The sequence below is a fragment of the Euleptes europaea genome, chromosome 6 (assembly GCF_029931775.1).
Source record: "Euleptes europaea isolate rEulEur1 chromosome 6, rEulEur1.hap1, whole genome shotgun sequence".
NCBI lineage: Eukaryota > Metazoa > Chordata > Lepidosauria > Squamata > Sphaerodactylidae > Euleptes > Euleptes europaea.
In genome coordinates, this window is record NC_079317.1 from 6,769,497 (window position 1) to 6,791,246 (window position 21,750).

The 21,750-nt window shown below is 47.1% G+C and overlaps 1 protein-coding gene across 1 annotated transcript in view; it reads right to left on the minus strand.

The window, feature by feature from the left end:
• Window positions 1-13,996: 13,996 nt before the first annotated feature.
• The window catches only part of WDHD1 (WD repeat and HMG-box DNA binding protein 1), a 51,793-nt gene continuing 44,039 nt past the window's right edge, over window positions 13,997-21,750 (minus strand). Inside the window, exons 22-26 of the mRNA XM_056850915.1 lie at window positions 20,834-20,877; window positions 19,907-20,068; window positions 18,696-18,826; window positions 17,286-17,421; window positions 13,997-14,200 (exon numbers count right to left, since the gene is read on the minus strand). Coding sequence (XP_056706893.1) covers window positions 13,997-14,200; window positions 17,286-17,421; window positions 18,696-18,826; window positions 19,907-20,068; window positions 20,834-20,877 — 677 coding nt within the window. The remainder of the gene's footprint in view (window positions 14,201-17,285; window positions 17,422-18,695; window positions 18,827-19,906; window positions 20,069-20,833; window positions 20,878-21,750) is intronic.

Below are 21,750 nucleotides of genomic sequence, written 5' to 3' on the forward strand. Positions count from 1 at the left end.
GGCAGCGGGGGTCCCCAGCCCGGAGTGCGCCCTGGGCACCCCCGGGCGGGCACCGCGTTGGGGAACCCCTGGGGCTCCCTGGGCACCGCCCGGCGGGCAGAGCGCACAGCTTGGCACAGCTTGGCGCAGCTCGCCCCTCCTGGGCCGCCGGTGCCCCCCTCGGCCGGGTCTTTCTGCTCCCCCCCCCCACCGCGATCGCCCCCCTTTATAGGGCGCTCGCCCCCTTCCCCATTGGTAGCCCTGCCCGTGCGTCACCCGGCCGGAGGGCGAGGGGGCCGGGCGCCACGGCTGGCAGGAGGGAGGGCGGAGGCGGGCAATGCCCGGGCGAGGGGGATCCTGGGGAGGGGAGGGACCTGGGTGGGGGGCAGCGCCAGGGAGCCCCCCCCCCCTGCCCAGGCTGCCCCTTCCCTCCGGGGAAACTGATCCCTGTAGCCACCAGGACATCAGGAAGGCCAGGCTGGATCGGTAGGGTTGCCACCCTCCAGGTACTCGGATTCAAAACCACCGCTGGAGGCTTTCCAAGTACCAATAAACCAATTCTTTATGTTTGTACCATATATAACTTTCATGGTACGAAATAATTTTTTTTTTAACACTACTTCTGGTTACGTATACGTTATTAAACCACATAATGTAATGAAGCTGGAAGCTAAATAATGTAAAGAAGCTTTACATTATGTAAAGAAGCTAAAAGGACTAAACTGAGGCTGTCGTATTTGGGCCACGTTATTGAGCATTATGGGCGGAAAGTAGCGAGGATTTGAAACGCCTGCTGCCGAAAGTTAAAAGAGAAAGGGCCCAAGCAGGACTACAACTGAACGTCAAGAAAACAAAAGTAATGGCTACAAGAGAATTACACCACTTTAACGTTGACAATGAGGAAATTGAAATCGTTGAAGAATTTCTATTCCTTGGCTCCACCATCAACCCAAAGGGAGACTGCAGCCAATAAATCAGGAGGAGATGGAGACTGGGGAGGGCAGCCATGAAGGAGCTAGAAAAGATTTTGAAGTGTAAGGATGTGTCACTGGCCACCAAGACTAGATTAATTCATGCCATCGTATTTCCTATTACTATGTATGGGTGTGAAAGCTGGACAGTGAAGAAAGCTGATAGGAAGAAAATAGATTCCTTTGAAATGTGGTGTTGGAGGAGAGTGTGACGGATACCCTGGACGGCCCAAAAAGCAAATCAGTGGGTCAAATCAAGCCTGAACTGACCCAAGAAGATAAAATGACTAAACTGAGGCTGTCATATTTTGGCCACATTATGAGAAGACAGGAGTCACTGGAAAAGACAGTCATGCTAGGAAAAGTTGAGGGCAGCAGGAAAAGAGGAAGACCCAACAAACTGATGACATAAGAACATAAGAAAGGCCCTGCTGGATCAGACCAAGGTCCATCAAGTCTAGCAGTCTGTTCACACGAATGACGATGCCCCTGAGCAACTGCAGAGAACCTTTTCTGTGCTCACTGATCAAGTGATGAGAACGGGGGAAACTTCGACGCCTGGTATTTTTTATTTGCTCCATTTATATCCCACCTTTCTCCCCAACAGGGACCCCAAAACGGCTTACATCATTCTCCTTGCCTCCAGTTTTTCCTCACAACAAGCCTGCAAGGTAGCCTAGGCTGAGGGGGTGTGATTGGCCCAAGGTCACCCAGCAAGTTTCCATGGCAGAGTGGGGATTCGAACCTGGGTTTCCCGGATCCTAGTCCGACACCTTAACCACTACACCCTGCCGGCTCTCATATTAATATTATTAGCTTTTATAATAATTATTATTGCTTTTTTCCAATATGTGGGCACCTATATTTGGCTGTGTGGTCTGTTAGATGTGCAGCCCAATCCTACCCAGGAGGAGAGGGGCTGTGGCTCAGTGGGCGAGCATCTGCTTGGCATGCAGAAGGTCCCAGGCTCAATCCCCAGCATCTCCAGTTAAAGGGACCGGGCAAGTAGGTGATGTGAAAGACCTCTCTGCCTGAAACCCTGGAGAGCCGCTGCCGGTCTGAGTAGACAATACTGACTTTGATGGACCAAGGGTCTGATTCAGTATTAGGCAGCTTCATGTGTTCATGTGAGGGGGACCAGCACATTTTAGCCATCTTTATATCATTGCAAAATGTACCGTCTTTCTGTGTGGGCCACAGCCCCCAGCTCTGTTGTTTGTAGTCTTGTGCGGAGCCTTACAAATGATAAAACGTCTTGAATCAATCGGCATTTATGTACTGGCTCTTCAAGAAACGTGAAACGTCCTTTGTTGTTCATTAGCATCCATCATTGTCTGTTTAAAAGAAAATCCCACAAAACTGTATTTTCCATGCAGCGCTGATCAGGAGAGCAAAATTTGCTTCATTTGACAAAAGACCTTGAACCAGTGCGGGACTGGAAATGTATTTGCCCAGACAGAGAGGATGCTTTACCTTCCATTGAAATCAATGAGACCTGAATGAATCACTGCTAACCAGTCTGATTTCAAAAGGACAAGCATGCTTATCGCTCTTTCTCTAATGTGGGCAGATGTCCAATTATAAGGGATGCTTCCAACTTTTTTTTAAAGTATCCTCCTTCACAAATTAGAGACTTTACAGTTCGAAGAAGAAGCGTTAGAGCGGTTCCTCAGTGGAAGAGGCTTCTTCGGGAGGTGGTGAGCTCTCCTTCACTGGAGGTTTTTAAGCAGAGACTAGATGGCCATCTATCAGCAATGCTGATTCTATGACCGGCTTAGGCAGTTCATGAGAGGGAGGGCATCTTGGCCACCTTCTGGTTTTTATATGCCAACTTTTTCTGCCACTTAAGGAAGAATCAAACCGGCTTACAATCACCTTCCCCTCCCCGCAACAGACAGCCTGTGAGGGAGGTGGAGCTGAGAGAGCTCTAAGAGAACTGTAACTAGCCCAAGGTCACCTAGCTGGCTTCGTGTGTAGGAGTGGGGAAACAAATCCAGTTCTCTAGATTAGCCTCCGCTGCTCATGTGGAGGAGTGGGGAATCAAACCCGGTTCTCCAGACCAGAGTCCACCGCTCCAAACCACCGCTCTTAACCACTACACTGCAACGGCATGTAATGAAAGCTACTTATTTAAGAAATGCTTCTTTTGCATGGATTTCTTCACATTCATATCTGACGAAGGGAGCTTTAACTCTCGGAAGCTTATACCCTGGAAATCTTTAAGGTGCTAACTGGACTTGAATCTTGCTCTTCTACCGCAGACCAACAGAGATACCACCTTAAACTATCTGCACATTTCTATATTTGTTCACTTCATTTAGACACCGCCTTTCTCCCCAGTAGGACCCAAAGGGGCTTACGTTGTTCTCTTTTCCTCCCTTTTTAATCTCACAACAACCCAGTGACGTAGGCTCGGCGGAGTGTGTGTGACCGGCCCGAGATCACCCAGTGAGCTTCACATGGAAGACTGGGGATTTGAACTTGGATCCTAGTTCAGCACTTTAACCACTATTCCACAATGCAGTACACTAGAAATCTGCAGCACCTCTACGATTTTTGGACTTTGACCCTAACAACGATTCTGCAAGGGAGGTTAAAACATCCATAGAATCATAGAGTTGGAAGGGACCACCAGGGTCATCTAGTCCAACCCCCTGCACAATGAAGGAAATTCACAACTACCTCCCCTTCTATATCCCAATAACCCCTACTCCATGCCCAGAAGATGGCAAAAAGCCCTCCAGAATCCCTGGCCAATCTGGCCTGGAGAAAAATAGCTTCCTGACCCCCAAGAGGTAATCGGCATGACCCTGGGCATGTAATCTGCCTGAGACCTTTCATACTTTCAATTTCTTTTAAACCGTGGCTGTTCCTCCTGTTTTTGTCTTTGCGAACGACACAATTAAAACAACATTCATACCATTTATTAAAAGCCGAAACCAGACACGTACCAGAAAAGACCCATTTCGCGTTGGTGCCCCTCTGTGCACCTGTCAGTTTAGCTGCCCAACAATAACGTTTGCCACATAAAACGGAGGAAATTGTAGGCTGTCAAGGAGATAAAAGCAGGGTAAAGGAAACTGGTCACAAATGCCCAGTGGTGATTCATTTCCTCTTTACCCTCTGGACACCAGAAGGAGTGAGAAAAAGAACCCGGTCTCAGTTCTCAGCAATGTAATCTCAGAGAATCTCGGCAGAGGAAAATTACGTCGGACAGAGAGAAGAGCGTCAGGACTTTTGATGCTTTGCGCCAAAAAAGAATATATTTCTTCATGGAGGAGAATGCAAACAGTCCCCCTCCCCCCCAAAAAATCAGTGGCCCAAAAAAATCAGTGGCCCCAAGAAATCCGGGGGGGGGGGGAATCATGTTGATGATATAAACCAGCCTTTCAGACTAGACATCATGAAGCCCAGCCATTCCATATATAAATTCCTGTCAACCAAGACAAAAAAATCTTGAAATATTGGGGTTGCTTTATCAAAGAGGAAATGGGGGGCACTTAACACTTTTCTCCCCTGCCATCTTCTCACAGGGAACCACCACTCCCAAGTTGCTTTTACTTCTGCTGAGGACAATAAGGTGATTGTAAGCCTGTTTGATTCTTCCTTAAGTGGTAGACAGAGTCGGCATATAAAAACCAACTCTTCTTCTTCTACTGCCTTTCAGTTGCCTTTCAGTTGCCTTTCAGTTGGAGGTTTTGGGGGCAGAGTCTGAGGAGGGCGGGGTTTGGGGAGGGGAGAGGCTTCAATGCCATAGAGTCCAACTGCCAAAGCGGCCACTTTCTCCAGGTGAACTGATCTCTATTGGCTGGAAATCAGTTGTAATAGCAGGAGATCGCCAGCTAGTTCCTAGAGGTTGGCAACCCGATACGGGCACCTGGTTGGAAACCTCTGCAGTAGAACAATCTGAGGCATATACATGAAAAGAAGATTAAGTCGAAGGATTTAAATAGATTACTCCCCAACCAATGGATGGTGCAGCAAATCTAGGCGCTAAAATTGGGCTGTGCTGTAACAAAATGGATCAGAAAAAAAACCATGGTGTAAAGGGTTAGGGACTGTAGATGATACCATTGTATATAGTTTGTATATAGTTTGTTCTATCTGTTGCTGTAAATTGGTTCCTACTACGTAATCCTTGCATTGTTGAAAGCATCATGTTAATACTTTTGCTTTGTGTTACGTCTGTCTCAGATTTCTGGTTGGTTCCAGATTTCTACAAGTCAAATCCCTCTGCATCCCCTACTACCATTGTGTTGATTGTATGGTCTTATTCTGTGTAATACAGCTTCAGTTCCGGCAAAAAGGCAGACAAGGAAGAAGAAGAAGAGGAAGAAGAGTTGGATTTTATATGCTGACTTTCGCTACCACTTAAAGAAGAATCAAACCTACCTACAATCACCTTTCCTTCCCCTCCCCACAACAGACACCCTGTGAGGTAGGTGGGGCTGAGAGAGCTCTAAGAGAACTGTAACTAGCCCAAGGTCACCCAGCTGGCTTCATGTGGAGGAGTGGGGAAACCAACCCGGTTCATCAGATTAGCCTCCGCCGCTCATGTGGAGGAGTGGGGAATCAAACCCGGTTCTCCAGATCAGAGTCCCCTGCTCCAAACCACTGCTCTTAACCCCAACACGAAGGAAGGAAGGAAGGAAGGAAGGAAGGAAGGAAGGAAGGAAGGAAGGAAGGAAGGAAGGAAGGAAGGAAGGAAGGAAGGAAGGAAGGAAGGAAGGAAGAGGGAGGATTGTTTTCTGGAGTTCTCTGGCCGTTCCCAGCTTCTAAGCTACAGTTTTGTAAGGAAAATCCACATCCACCCCTGAGCCAGTATGCATACCACATCTGCTATTTTCTGTGTGACATTCGAGAGAAGATGAAACACATTTCCTTAGCCACGGCAGTCTTTGTCACCCTGTTTGTAATAAAATTCAAGGGTTCTACGCCAGAAAACGATCGCAAAGAACATCTTGAAAAGAGATGTCCGGAGGCTTCAGAAGCCTGAGGGGGGCTTTGTAAGGATTGCAACATTTTGACCGTTTCAAAGGAATTAATTGCAAATGTAGTTTTACTCGAAACAGAGAACCACAGGAATGGAATGTGGCATGAAGGGCAAACAGACGATGTGAGCAAAGAATTAAGGCTTCCGTGACCCTATGTATGCTTGCCTCTGAGCAAGTCCCAGTAGGGTTTATGTCACAGCAAACATGCACGGCATCGCACTGAGTTTGGACTCCGCCGTGTCTCCCACGGAGTTGTTCAGATGGATGAAAGAAGGCAGCAGATTGATGCAGTCTGACATTTGCCCAGCGCTCCACTTGCCCATTCCATTTCCCCCCACCAAGGAGAAGACAGGAAACACCGAGTTGTGATTTTTCTGAGGACCTGGCTGGAGAACCAGAGTGGAGTAGTGGTTAAGAGCGGTGTTTTGGAGTGGTGGACTCCGATCTGGAGAACCGGGTTTGATTCCCCACTCCTCCACATGAGCGGCGGAGGCTAATCTGGTAAACCGGGTTGGTTTCCCCGCTCCTCCACATGAAGCCAGCTGGGTGACCTTAGACTAGTCACAGTTCTCTTAGAGCTCTCTCAGCCCCACCTACCTCACAGGGTGTCTGTTGCGAGGAAGGGAAGGGAAGAAGAAGGGTTGGTTTTTATATGCCGACTTTCTCTACCATGTAAGGAAGAATCAAACTGGCTTACAATCACTGTCCCTTCCCCTCCCCACAACAGACAACATGTGAGGTAGGTGGGGCTGAGAGAGTTGACTGGCCCAAGGTCACCCAGCTGAGTTCATCTGTAGGAGTGGGGAAACAAATCCAGTTCACCAAATTTACCTCCGCCGCTCATGTGGAGGAGTGGGGAATCAAACCTGGTTCTGCAGATCAGAGTCCACCGCTCCAAACCACCGCTCTTAACCACTACACCACGCTGGCTCTCTCAAGGTGATTGTAAGCCAGTTTGATTCTCCCATAAGTAGTAGAGACAGTCGGCATATAAAAACCAACTCTCCTTCTTCTTCTTCTTCTTCTTCCTATCTCACTATAAAAGAGAAAGAGTCCAGTAGCACCTTACTAACAACATTTCTGGCAGGGTATGAGCTTTCATGCGTCACAGCTCACTTCTTCAGAAACAGCTAGAAAACCCAAATAGCCTTTGAGAAATTTCAGAATTCTTCCCCCCCGTACCCACCCCCAACGGCCCAGACATCATTTGAGAAAACAAGCTAGTTCCCTCATCAACATGACATCCCTTCAAATATTTAAACATGGCTATCATGTCTCCCCTCAACCTTCTCCAAACTAAACAAACCGAAACAGAATTGAATGACAGAGCCATGACGGAGCCATGCCAATGGGAATGACCATTGAGCTTCTGATCTGAACGGCTGTTGGAAAATGACAAGATTGTCTTAAAATTAGACGCCAACCAAAGTACTAGTAGGTCAGCTTCCCTCCCCTATCCCATAATCAACTGCAAACGCTCCGTTGTTCCAGATCTCTAGGAGACAGACAAAGAGAGAGTCGCTGTTATCTGAAGAAGTGAGCCGTGGCTCATGAAAGCCCATACCCTGCCAGAAATTGTTAGTCTTTAAGATGCTACTGGACTCTTGCTCTTTTCTACTGTTAGGTTTATTGTGTCAGGAGTATGATGGGAAACAGGCTGCTTTCAACTAGATGTGCAGCAAAACTTCGGCCCAGAGTGCAGAATTTTGAGTTCTCTGTTGCTCCAGAGACTAGGACACGGAGTAATGGATTTAAACTAATAGAAAAGCGATTCCACCTAAACATTAGGAAGAACTTTCTGATGGTGAGGGCTGTTCGACGGTGGAATGTGCTGCCTCGGAAGGTGGTGGAGTCCCCATCTTTGGACGTCTTTATGCAGAGGCTAGATGGCCATCTGTGGGGAGTGCTTTGATTGTGGGATCCTGCATGGCGGGGGGAGGGTTGGGGTCACTGGGGATGTGGGGGGGAGGTAGTTGTTAATTTCCTGCATTGTGCAGGGGGTTGGACTAGATGACCCTGGTGGTCCCTTCCAACTGTATGATTCTATGTTATGCATTTAGTATATTTATGCCCCACCCTTCTACTGAAATACTCCAAACGGCTCGCAAAACTGAAAAGTACAGACTTAAAAACACATTAAAGTATAGATTTTTACAACACAAACATGTCGTAACATTAACCGCAAGCTAAAACTCATAGGGGGGAAAAACCCAGCAAGAAAAACTAAGTCAATAAAAACCAACAGGTGCCCCTATAAAACAAAACAAAACTGGAGCGTAGCAAGTAGAGAAGAAAAGGCTCCCTGGCTCCAGCATTTTGAACAGAAGCTATCACATGTAGATTTGAAGGTGGAAGACCTTTACTCTTCTTCTGTAGTCCAATGTAAAAAAACATGCGGCCAAATTGATCTATGTTAGAGGTCTGTTATAAGGGTAATCTTCCTTCCTATCTGGATTCTCTGGTTAGTCCAAGGTTATGTAGAATCTGTATGCATTCAAGATTTAATTGCCCTTTTTCAATGGTTTCCTGGAGGGGATTTTTTTGGCCATCTTCTGAACATGGAGTAGGGGTCACTATGCGTGTGTGGGGGGGAGGTAGTTGTGAATTTCCTGCATTGTGCAGGAGGTTGGACTAGATGACCCTGTTGGCCCCTTCCAGCTCTGATTCTATGATCGCACCTATTGACCCTGCCATGTCTCATGTGGCCCTTAAAAGTCTCTACATTCCCCTCATGGGAATAAAAGCAGCTCAGTGGCATCTATTTTCAGCAAGAAATGGCAAAGGAAAAAATGGCTCCCCCCCGCCCCAGATGAGACGTGACCCAAGGCTGCATTTGCAAAACGAAAAACCTTACCTGTAACTCTCACTAGCTATAAGTGTTTGCTAGAGTTTTAACTGCAGGGGGAAATGAGCGGTTTTGTCTGTGGCAGAGGTGGTATGTCATAATCGCTAACTTTGGAGCCCTTCTCAGGGTGAAATCTGACTTGAGGTCATGTTACTTCACCTTGTTTAATTAGCAAACAGAAGGCACCATGCTGACAGAGGCAAACTTCTGCAAACACTGAAGCTCAGAATAAAGCAAAAGTTCCCTCTACACGAAGCGCCAGTGATGAATGACAGAAAATGCCGCTGAAAGGGAAAAATCTGTCCATTTAAATCTGGGAGTAACAAACGCTCAGTTTCCTAATGTGCCTTAACTTCATGGGGAGATAGGTACGCCCATAGACTAAACAGTTAGATGGAACTTCCATATCCAAAAGCAGCATACCTTTCATTAACAGATGCTGGAGGCTTGCAACAAGGAATAGCCATCTTCCATGCCCGACGTATGCCTGGCTCTTGTTTTGAGTAGACGGATCTTAATTTCGTCGTGGAATACAATTCTTGTGTTTTAAGGGCGCCGAGAAAAAGTCACGGGATTACGGTGTTCATTGATGTGGTTTTTCCTACCAGTTCTACTCAAATGAAATTCAACCTGTAGAAGTTACAGATCGTATGTATCAGGATTGTGTGTCCAGCGCCATCGGGTTGCAGCCGAGTTATGGCGACCCCATAGGGCAGAGGTCCCCAATGTGGGCAGGGCGAGGTAGGGCTTTTGCCCAGGAAGGCTTCTGATTGACTGTTGGAGATTTGATCAGCCATGCAGATTTTTTTGAAATGTTGCATTGGCAGCAGCTGCCACCATAGCACAAAGATCTCCACTGTGGTACTGAAGTTAAGCTATGGCAATCATTTTGTGGCTGGCGCCGCCTCCTGCAGCAGCCATTTCATGGCAGCCATTTTCTTGTTGCACCCCACCGTGCCGTGTTAAGAATTTCAAATGTGGCCGCAGGCTCAAAAAGGTTGGGGACCCCTGCCATAGTGCTTTCAAGGCAAGAGATGTTCAGAGGCGGTTTGCCATGGCCTGCCTCTGCGTAGCGGCTCTCAATCTCCTTGGTGGTCGCCCATCCAAGTACTAACCCAGGGCAACCCTGCTTTGTTTCCAAGCACTGACGAGATCGGGCTAGCCTGGGACCATCCAGGTTAGAACATAAGTTCTCTCCAGGATCAGAGGAGTATGCCTGTTATATTATTTGCTGTGGAGCACAGGCAGGACAATGCTTGTGGGCCTCCTAGAGGCACCCGGTTGGCTACTGTGTGAACAGACTGCTGGACTTGATGGGCCTGGGTCTGATCCAGCAGGGCTTTTCTTATGTTCTTATACGTTTGCCCATCCAACTTGGAAGGCTTTAAGAGGGGGGTGAACATGTTCATGGAGGATACCTCTATCCATAGCTACTAGTGACTAGTCCAAATGGATACTAGTCATGATGCAAACCTATTCTCTCCAGGATCAGAGGAGCATGCCTATTATATTAGGTGATTTGGAACACAGGCAGGATAATGCTGCTGCAGTCATCTTGTGCGTTTCTTAGAAGCACCTGATTGGCCACTGTGTGAACAGACAGCTGGACTTGACAGACCTTGGTCTGATCCAGGATGGCCTTTCTTATGTTAAGTTAGGAATAGTTACAGCTAGGAAAAGTTATACACAGAACCATCCATTCAAACATAGGGCAGGAAGGAGTAAACACCAGAGAACCTGCTCATTAACTATATAATGAGTTAGGAATGTTGTTGTTTTTTATACACACACATGCAGGTGTGTGTATGCGTACCTGTGTGTTTAGCTACTTTTTTACGATGTGCTTTAACACTGTTTTTTGTTGGTAGCTGCGTTGGCAGCTCTGACTGGGGTGAAAAGAGATAGGCTTCACGCTGGAAAATTCCTTGCTCCCAGCTTATTTTTTAGCCATTATACCACACCAGCAACCCCCCCCAAAAAAAGTTTTGATTTGTGGCTCAAAACAGGCATGCTATTGCATCTCCTTGCTCACTTACGCTTCTGACTGGATCAATGATACAATCTGTATCTAAACGCTGTGTCCTGGCAACAGACATCTTGAATTTCCACAGCCTTACAGAATCCAGTGGTTGTCATTACAGCCTCGGAGGAAAATTACCGTATTTTTCGCTCCATAGGACGCACCTGACATAAGACGCGCCTAGTTTTTAGAGGAGGAAAACAAGAAAAAATATTGTTTTCCTCCTCTAAAAACTTGTCTTACGGAGTGAATGCCGGCTGGGCGCGTGCACGTTGGGAAGGCGTGAGCCGGCGTTCCCTGCCCCGACGGCCAGCTGGGAGGCGGGCGGGGCTGCACAGAGCCGCGCGTGCATGTTGGGACAGCGTGAGCCAGCGTTCCCTGCCCCGGCCAGTTGGTGGGTGCTGCTGCTCAGAGCCGCGCGTGCGCGCCGGGACAGCGTGAGCCGGCGTTCCCCGCCCCGACGGCCAGCTGGGAGGCGGGCGGGGCCGCACAGAGCCAGCTGGGCGCGTGCGCGTCGGCTCGGGCCGTCCCGACGCGCGGCTCTGTGCAGCCCCACCTACCTCCCAGCTGGCCGTCCGGGCGGGGAACGCCGGCACGCCCAGCTGGCATTCACTCCATAAGATGCACAGACATTTCCCCTCACTTTTGAGGAGGAAAAAAATGCGTCTTATGGAGCGAAAAATACGGTAGCTAAGTTGTGGGTGAGTAAATGGGTCTACGCGCACAGGGGCTCCTGCTGCTCCAGGGCTTGAAGAACAAGGAACTGAGCTGACATGCATGAAAAGGTGGTTTGTGATATAATTATCGTGTTTACAGGAGGAAAAGAAGCTCTACTAGGCTCAATCTTCCTCCTCCAAGAAGGCCAACTTGGAAACATCAGTTAGTCTGAAATGCTTCACAATGAACATGGGTGTCATAGAATAGAATCATAGAATCATTAGAGTTGGAAGGGACCACCAGGGTGATCTAGTCCAACCCCCTGCACAATGCAGGAAATTCACAACTACCTCCCCCCCACACCCCCAGTGACCCCTACTCCATGCCCAGAAGATGGCCAAGAAGCCTTCCCTCTCATCATCTGCCTAAGGTCATAGAATCAGCATTGCTGACAGATGGCCATCTAGCCTCTGCTTAAAAACCTCCAGGGAAGCAGAGCTCACCACCTCCTGGGGAAACCTGTTCCACAGAACAACCGCTCAAACTGTTAGAAAATTCTTCCTGATGTTTAGACGGAAACTCTTTTGATCTAATTTCAACCCGTTGGTTTTGGTCCGACCTTCTGGGGCAACAGAAAACAACTCGGAACCCTCCTCTATATGTCAGCCCTTCAAGTACTTGAAAACGGTTATCATATCACCCCTCAGTCTTCTCCTCTCCTGTGTGCAGCTTCCACTCGGCAAAGGAGGGATTGGAACCGCGGGCGTTACAGTTCGCACTCCTACCCACCATGTTACAAGATGAGACAATACCATATGCTGGCTCCCTGAACACTGCCAAGTGTAGCTAGGGTTGCCAGGTCCCTCCTGGCCACTGGTAGAGGAACGGGGGTAGGGCTGCCAGATCCAGGCTTGGAAACTCCTGGAGATTTGGGGGTGGAGCCTGGGGAGGACAGGGACCTCAGTGGGGTACAATGTCACAGAGTCCACCTTCCAAAGCAGCCATGTTCTCCAAGGGATCTGATGTCTGGAGATGAGCTGTAATTCCAGGGGATCCCCAGGTCCCACCTGGAGGCTGGCATCCCTTAAAGGGGAGAGCAAAAGAAATGTGCCAAGTCCCCACCCTCTACACTTCCTCTGTATCTACGCCACTGAAACCTGCATCTCTCTCTCTCTCTCTCAATATGGCTTTCCTCAGAGCTCATCTACATTTAGACTCAGAAGGGCTTTTTCGCTAGCTATAAGTTCTGCCCCACCCTCGGGCAGAAGGTAAAAATTAACGTTTTGAGTATCAATTGGCAGATTTTAACTCTGTTTAGTGAAGGTATATTGATGAGTGTTAAAAAAAATTCTCCTTTTTTCCTCCCCCATTCAGGTTATCACTTTACAGCATTCCTTTATATGTATTTCTGGATGTGTTCCTAAAACATGTTATAATTTTCAGCTCAACTTTTAGGTGGTTCTTCTTCTTCAGTTCCTCCAACTCAAAAGGGCTTACTGCCAGGAAGGCTGTGGGCGGATTGTAGCGTCTCAGCAGGTTGGGCAGGAAATGCTGGAAAAGTTGCTCAAATGTTTCGTTTCTGACCTCAGAGAGTAGCAAATTTAAAAGACCTATTTAAAGATACCTCAAGAGATACAACGCAAGGCGAGAAGCAGAGGCGGTACACAAACTAGTGTCTGAGTTAGCCTGGAGGGGCATTAGCGTGAGGTCCTGAAAATGAGAACAGAGCATCCGCACAAGATACAAAAACGTGGTTTCTTTATTTAGTTATGCGGGAAATATAAAAATACAAGCGTCCTATGTTTGGGGAGAGAAAGTTTTCCCACCACCAGAGCCCAGGAGAGTCTGTTTGCTATATAGCACACAGGCATGTCCAACGATATTCCTGTATACCCAAGGCGGTAAATCTTTCCCATTTTCTTCTCTGGTACAGGGTCAGGCTACACAAAACCTCGGGTGGGCTGAATGGATTCTACTCTATCAAAACAAGCTCCAACAAACAGGGCAATGGCATAAAAGAACTGCTGTACTATCTGCCTTTAGAAACAGCGCAAGAAGCCCCTCTGCAGAGGGACTGCTTCAGTTCCCAAGGTGCAAAGCACAGCTCTAGGGTCAGGAGAGCAGTTTTATGTCAACCTAGCACATGGCCCATCTGCCAAAGTCCCGTTCCCCTCTCCTCCTTGATCCTGCGTGCTTTGCATTGCTGTGAGGACCCGTCCCGAAGAAAAATCTCAGCGGGGAAATATATGGGTGTTGGCTGATTGATTCAGACCTGTTGAGACCAAACGCCGCAGGTAGCACAGCATAAACTGGTAACCCCTCTAATGTGCACAATGGCAAACTGAACGAACAACTTCTTGATGCAAGACGGGTATAGATTCATCTACACCCACCTAAGCATGCAGTACTATTTCCGGAAAGAGCTCCTTTGCCGGAACGCCTGGAACAAAACCACCTCTCCTTCGTGGTTGGTTACCTGCCGGCTGACCTGTTCATACGATATGAACCCCTTAAGGCAACAACGGTCGGGTTAGCTCTTCTGGAACGCAAACGCTGATAGCTTCATGCACGCCGTCTGGTCAGGAGGTTTGGGTTTCTTGGCCGAGCTGGTGTTCTCTTTCGATTTTTGTTCCGGATTTTCTTGCCCGTCGGCACTAACATCTTCTGGGTGCTTCCTCTTTTTCCCTTCGCCTGAGTCACCAGAGTCTCTTCCTTTGGCTTTCTCCGTCCAAGCCTGAAGGGAATGGCGGGCGGTGGGGTGGGGTGGGGGAGAGAGACAACAGTGAACTCTTATTGTGATAATGTGTGTGTGTGTGGGGGGGGGCTTTAAGTCGCAGCAGGTAGCAGAGAATCCACACTGGGATTGTCAGGTTTTGCCATCTATGTTTCCCAACAGTCAGTTAAATTGTGGAACTCCCTTGCCCCAGGATGTGGTGATGGCTGCCAACTTGGAAGGCTTTAAGAGGGGAGTGGACATGTTCATGGAGGAGTGATCTATGCATGGCTACTAGTCAAAATGGATACTAGTCATGATGCATACCTGTTCTCTCCAGGATCAGAGGAGCATGCCTATTCTACGAGGTGCTGTGGAACACAGGCAGGACAAAGCTGCTGCTGCTGTCTTGCTTATGGGCTTCATGGAGGCCCCTGGTTGGCCACTATGTGAACAGACTGCTGGACTTGACAGACCTTGGTCTGATCCAGCATGGCCTTTCTTATGTTATCATGAGGAGTAAGGATGCAACAGAGCTATAAGAACAGCAGGGCTGGATCAGACCAACAGTCCATCTAATCCTGCATCCTGTTTCATACAGTGGCTAGCCAGACCACTGTGAGAGAGCCAGCGTGGTGTAGTGGTTAAGAGCGGCAGACTCTAATCTGGAGAACTGGATTTGATTCCTTTAACGCAGCCTGCTGGGTGACCTTGGGCTAGTCATGGTTCTCTCAGAACTCTTTCAGCCCTGCCTACCTCACAAGGTGTCTGTTGTGGGGAGAGGAAGGGAAGGAAGATTGTAAGCTGCTTTGAGACTCCTTAAAGGTAAAGAAAAAGCGGGTTGTAAAAACCAATTCCTCTTCTTCTTCAGCTGCTCCAGGAAGCAACCAAAGTCCTTAGCTTTTCCTCACAGAGAAGGAGCTCCGATCCCTTGACCTTTTTGTTTGCCCTTTCCTACATCTGATACAGTATGATTTTTGAGAAGAGGCAACCCCAATCTGCACCCAATGTTCGAAAAGTGACTGTGCCACAGACTAACGCCAGTTTCGGCCAGGGAGAGGGGGTAGCAAGTTTAAATAATAAATTTTAAAAAAATAAAAAATAAAACAGGAGCATTAGAATCATTAGTTGCAAGAGACCACCAGGGTCATTTAGTCCAACCCCCTGCACAATGCAGGAAATTCACAACGACCTCCCCCAATACATAGCCCCAGTGACCCCTACTCCATGCCCAGAAGATGGCCAAGATGGCCCTCTCATCATCTGCCTAAGGTCATAGAACCAGCACTGCTGACAGATGGCCATCTAGCCTCTGCTTAAAAACCTCCAGGGAAGGAGAGCTCACCACCTCCCAAGGAAGTCGGTTCCACTGAGGAACCGCTCTACCTGTTAGAAAGTTCTTCCTAATGTCTAGACGGAAACTCTTTTAATTTCAACCCGTTGGTTCTGGTCCGACCTTCTTGGGCAACAGAAAACAACTCGGCACCATCCTCTATATGACAGCCCCTCAAGTACTTGAAGACGGTTATCGTATTCCCTCTCAGTCTTCCTCTCTCCAGGCTAAACATACCCAGCTCCTTCAACCTTTCCTCATAGGACTTGGGCTCCAGACCCCTCGTCTTTGTTGCCCTCCTCTGGACATTATGATGCTGGCCATTCGGTGTTCAGTCCCTTTTCTTAGAATCCCGAACACAGAATTCGGGATTATACCCATACCCCTCCTTTTTAAAAAAATATGGACACATCTTATTTAGGAAGAGCACAGGTTGGGACCCTGTACTAACACTAGCCCGGGCTTCTCTCACGGCACCATCGCTTCTCCCGACTTCAAATGCAGTGCAGATGGAGTGACACTGAGAAAGCAGGGCCGTGCACAGGTCCCAACCGCTTGGCGAGAATATGCCCAGACTTGGAGAAGCTCAAAGCTGCCAGAGAGGCACAGGACTGCCACACTGATTACGCTCAGCTTCCTGGGGAAGTCGGAACTCAAAATCCTATAATTTGGGTGTGACTCTGCATACGATTTGCCTCAATGGAATTTTCACACTGCTCTCCCTTCACAGCCATCGCTCCAAACTACCGCTCTTAACCACTACACCACGGTGGCTCCCTTTAAAAAGCACAAATTTTCACCACTGCACATATACTATACAAATCTTGAGATTCATTTGTTTCCCTCTATCGCTGTCTTGGACAGCAGGTGAAGACTTTCATTTCGTTTGGCATACTCCCAATAATGGTTATTGGCCCTCCCTCTTGTATTGTTTATTATGTGTTTTTCTTGAATTGTTTTATCCTTTTAAATGTTTTTAATTGATAGAATATTTTAATGCTTTTTACGTGCATCGCCTTGGGAACCCTGATTAAGTAGAAAGACGGCGTTAAAATGTTTTAAGAAGAAGAGTTGGTCTTTATATGCCGACTTTCTCTACCACTTAAGGGAGATTCAAACCGGCTTACAATCACCTGCCCTTCCCCTCCCCACAACAGACACCCTGTGAGGTAAAGTGGGGCTGAGAGAGCTGTGACTAGCCCAAGGTCACCCAGCTGGCTTCGTGTGTAGGAGTGGGGACACAAATCCAGTTCACCAGATTAGCCTCTGCCGCTCATGTGGAGGAGTGAGGAATCAAACCCGGTTCTCCAGATCAGATTCCACCACTCCAAACCACCGCTCTTAACCACTACACCGCGCTGGCTCTAATACATAATAACTGGGGGAATCAGTTTTTACAGTGCTGTGGCATGTAAGTAGGGTTGCCAGCACTGAGTTGGGAAATTCCTGGAGATTTTGGGGGTGGAGCCTGGGGAGAGAGCTCAGTGGGGTACAATTCTATTTATTAGACTTCCACCCCGCCTTTCCCAATCAAGATAGGGCTCAAGGAGGCTATAATGCCATAGAGTCCACCCTCCAGAGCAGCCGTGTTCTCCAGGGGAACTGATCTCTGTTGCCTGGAGATCAGATGGAATTCCAGGAGATCTCCGGCCACTGCCTGGAGGCTGGCAACCCTACATCTAGGTCATAATACAGGGGCAACTGAAACACCAGCATTTTCCAAGTACGCACAACCAACCAAAAGACAAAACCTGGACAACGGGACGCCATTACCATCCTTTCTTCAGGAGACAGCACTCTAAATCGACCCATGCCTTCCCGTATGATCTCCGTTTCTTCAAAATCAGGATTATCTGCCAAAATGATGCTTCTGTTCTCTTCCAGCCACATTTGGAATCCGGTCTTCGGCCTAAGAAGAATACAAAGGTTTGCTGATAACAGGGAAATGTTCTGAAGCGACGCATCTTCCCCTTTCTTAAGGAGGCTCCTCTGCGCTCCTCTTGCTGCATCAGGGAGCAATCCCAAGTGTGCCTACTCAGAAGCAATTCCCATGTCATTCAATGGAGCTTACTTCCAGGAAAGTTTCAGGGGGGTACCTATGTTGGTCTGCAGTAGAAGACTGGACTCCATTAGCACCTTAGAGACCTATGAGGTCTCCAGCAGGTTATATGCTTTCGAGAGTCGCAGGTCTTAGCATCTGACGAGGGAGCTTTGACTCTCGAAAGCTTCTACCCTGGAAACCCCGTTGGTCTTTATTTTATTCTACTCTATTTTATTTTATAACAACAACAAAATAAAAATACAACAATGGTAGGTTAAACATCCTTGTACAGTCAAGATATGTTTCAATACTTGGTTCCAATATATGTTCCAATATTATACATCAGTACTTTTTACAGAAATCGTACCATTTGTTGTATTCACTTAGCAGAACTTAATAAATGCAAATCATACGATAGTTTCGTGGGCATTGTTTACTTCGTGATGCCCCCTTCTCCACATATTCTAGAAAAGGCCGCCATCTTAAAAAGTTTGCAGAGTAAGATAGTTATTTGCTACTCTGAGTTGTGAAGATATCTTATCTGAAATTAAAAGGTTCCACACCTCCTCATACCGCTGCCTAGTAGAAGGCATCTTTGCTTTTTTCCAATACGAGGCAATCAGAAATTTTGCTGCCAGTAAAAAGGTAAAGGTCTCCTGTGCAAGCACTGGGTCATTCTTGGCCCATGGGGTGATGTCACATCCCGACATTTTCTAGGCACACTTTGTTTACGGGGTGGTTTGCCAGTGCCTTCCCCAGTCATCTTCCCTTTACCCCCAGCAAGCTGGGTACTCATTTTACCGACCTAGGAAGGATGGAAGGCTGAGTCAACCTTGAGTCGGCTACCTGAAACCAACTTCCGTTGGGATCGAACTCAGTAGCAGTATTGAAATCAGTTCCCTTTTTTGGGTAGAGAGTTCTTGTATATCAAATTTTCTAGTAGGACAATTAAGGCATCATGAGGGACTTTGTATTGCATGATTAATTCTATCTTTCACAAGATCTCGTCCCAAAATAAACTAACTTTTGGACATGTCCACCAGCAGGTCTTTAAGGGGCTATTGGATTCAAATCTAGTTCTATTTCCAGGAAAGCATTCTTAGATCATAGCCTGAGCCAATGGGAGAAGACCTTTCGGGTACCTTTTACTTTCACCATTCTCAGTTGAAGTTTGGGCTTCAGAAGGCGAGGCTTCGGCTTTTTCTCCTCTCTCTCCAACGCTTTTCTTCTCAGAGCTGGGGGTTCGGGGTTGGAAAAACGCCGCTGCTGCAGCCTACACAACATATTTTGAAAAATTTATGGTCAATGTGTTATGCGTGCACTAAAACACAGCGTAAGCTCTCTGGGGCAAGCCCCCTGTCACCCCACCCGCGTGAAACACATCTCTAGAAAGGCAGTGTCTTCGCGGAGAATTTTTTTCCGGCCAGGAGATTCAAAGGAGAATCACCTGTGTGCAAACATGCGTGGCATTAGCACATTCATTCTGTGCCTGCACACACTCACTGCTTCTTGATCTTGAAAGACTGTGGATGGGGCAGGATGAAGATTGTTTGGCCATATACCATTCCCCGCCCCCAATTCAGACACAAAAGACAACTCTGAATACATCCCAGGAAGAGAGAGGAGACCTTGCTTCCAGCATATGAAACATTAGCGTGTCCAAATATCATTCTCATTTCATTAACTTGTCCAAATATAGTTCTCCTTTGTCCAAATATAGTTCTCATGCCACAGGAGGGAAGGTGGCGTGGTATAGATCTCGGAAGCTAAGCAGAATCAGTACTTGGATGGGAGACCACCAAGGAAGGCTCTGCAGAGGAAGGAAATGGCAAACCACCTCTGCTTCTCACTTGCCTTGAAAGCCCCTTGCTGAGGTCACCCTAAGTTGGAAGCTAAGCAGGGTCGGTACTTGAATAGGAGACCTCCAAGGAAGGCAACGGCAAACCACCCTGCTTCTCACTTGCCTTGAAAGCCTCTTGCTAGGGTCACCGTAAGTTAGAAGCTAAACAGGGCCTGTTCTTGGAAGGGAGACCACCAAGGAAGGCTCTGCAGAGGCAGGCAATGGCCAACCACCTCTGCTTCTCACCTGCCTTGAAAGCCCCTTGCTGGGGTCACCGTAAATCAGCTGCGAATTGATGGTCTCTCTCTCCTTCTCTCTCTCTCTCACACAAACAGATTTCTGTCATCACAGTCCTATGAAGCCCTGTCCTAGATGACCCAAACTAGCCTCATCTATCTAACTCCTCTTCTTCTTGTTTTGAAGACAGAGTGCAGGAAGAGAGAACAAGCCACTTTGGGACCCCACTAGGGAGAAAAGCGGGATATAAAGAGCAGTAAAGGCGGAGCTCATCACCTGCTTTGATTTGGGCTTGGGAACCAGGGGCTTTATCATGGGGCCCTTCTCCTTGCTCGGAGGGGTCCGTCCAGTCAGTGCGGAATTCTTCTTAGGGAGTTTGGCCATGTTGTCCAAGATGCTCGTTGAGTGAGACACGGGATCCTTTTGGCTGCTGGACACCTAGAGCAGCAAACATTGGGGAGAGATTTTAGATGAGAGCTTGCTTTTCCTTCCAGTGTTTTCCACCGTATTTACTTTTAAAAATCAGAGTGAGAACCACAATATATGTTGTTAAAGTTCTTTCCTCAAGTTGTCAGTTTGAGGTGGAATCATGTTTATCAATAAGCAATTTCAGCGGCCAGAATTATCTTTGCTAGAAACTGGAAAATTTCAACAATACCAAAAATATCAGAGTGGAAGGATAAACTTTATGAATTTGCTTTAATGGCCAAGCTTACAAATCAAGTAAATATGGAACTGTCTGATTTATTTCAAGAGAGATGGAAGCTGATTTATCAACATTATTGATTTTATTATGATTATCTTAAAATGATATTAGCTTATAGTAACATAGATATTAAATCATATTTTAAATTATATCATAAATATCTATTTGCAATTTAACATAGATAGGCATGTTTTACTGTGTTATTATGTTTATTATTTGGGTTATTACTGAGTTTGTGCATTAAGAAAAGAAGAAACAAAGACAAAAGGAGAAAGAAGACAGGGCAAGAAATGCTGAAAACCAGATATTATTTTAGTGGGTAGTTTTTAATGTATTAGTGAGTTTACCACAACATATTCTGGGTGCCAAGGAAGAAATGAGAAAAGAGTGTATTGTATGTAATTCTTTATTACCTTTTCCTGATTTTTCCCTTCCTCCTCTTAATCTATCTTTTTTTTAAAAAAAAAACAGAGTTAATTAAACCACAAAAACATTACCTTGAATGGATTGACTCGTCCTTGGCTGCAGGATACAATTATTGCTTTTGCTACAAAAAAATAAAAATAAAAGAGAGAGGGAGGAGAAAATACCAGTGAAAACCATTACAAAATGTGTGTGTAGTTTAAAAAAAAAAAAGGCACCAAGAGGATGTGCAATACAAAATTAGGCACAGAACTATGGTCATACTCACCTCTTTCCATGGCTGCCATGCATGGATTAAGCTTGATGGGTCAGTGGCCCTTTTGGCAATCTCAACTTTATTCTTTAAGTTTCTAGCTCTCAAGGCTGCAGAGACAATCTAAGAGCCCCATCACCCGCTAATAAAATTTCTGGCAGGGTGTGAGCTTTCGTGAGTCACAGCTCACTTTAAGTATCTGAAGCCGCGAGCTGTGACTCATGAAAGCTCACACCCTGCCAGAAATGGTGTTAGTCTTTAAGGTGCTACTGGACTCCTGCTCTTTTCTACTGCTACGTACAAGACTAACACGGCTACCCGTCGTGAATCACCTGGCTGTCTTCAGAGAGCTGCTGCTGTTTCAGCATCTGAACAAACGCAAGCCTGATTAGCAGAGGGCTCTGGTGTTATGATTAAGAGCGGCAGATTCTAATCTGCGGAACCGGGTTTGATTCCCCACTCCTCCACACAAAGCCTGCTGAGCGACCTTGGGCTAGTCGCAGTTCTCTCCGAACTCTCTCAGCCCCACCTACCTCACAAGGTGTCTGTTGTGGGGAGTGGAAGGTGATTTTAAGCTGCTTTGAGACTCCTTACGGTACAGAAAAGCGGGGTATAAAAAACAACTCTTCTATCTGTGGTATTTCCAACTCACTGTCTTTACTCTCAGGCATCAGCATGTAGGTATCAGACCTTGCTTTGGGGAAGCTACAGGCTTTGGAACTTAGCACTTAACAGTTT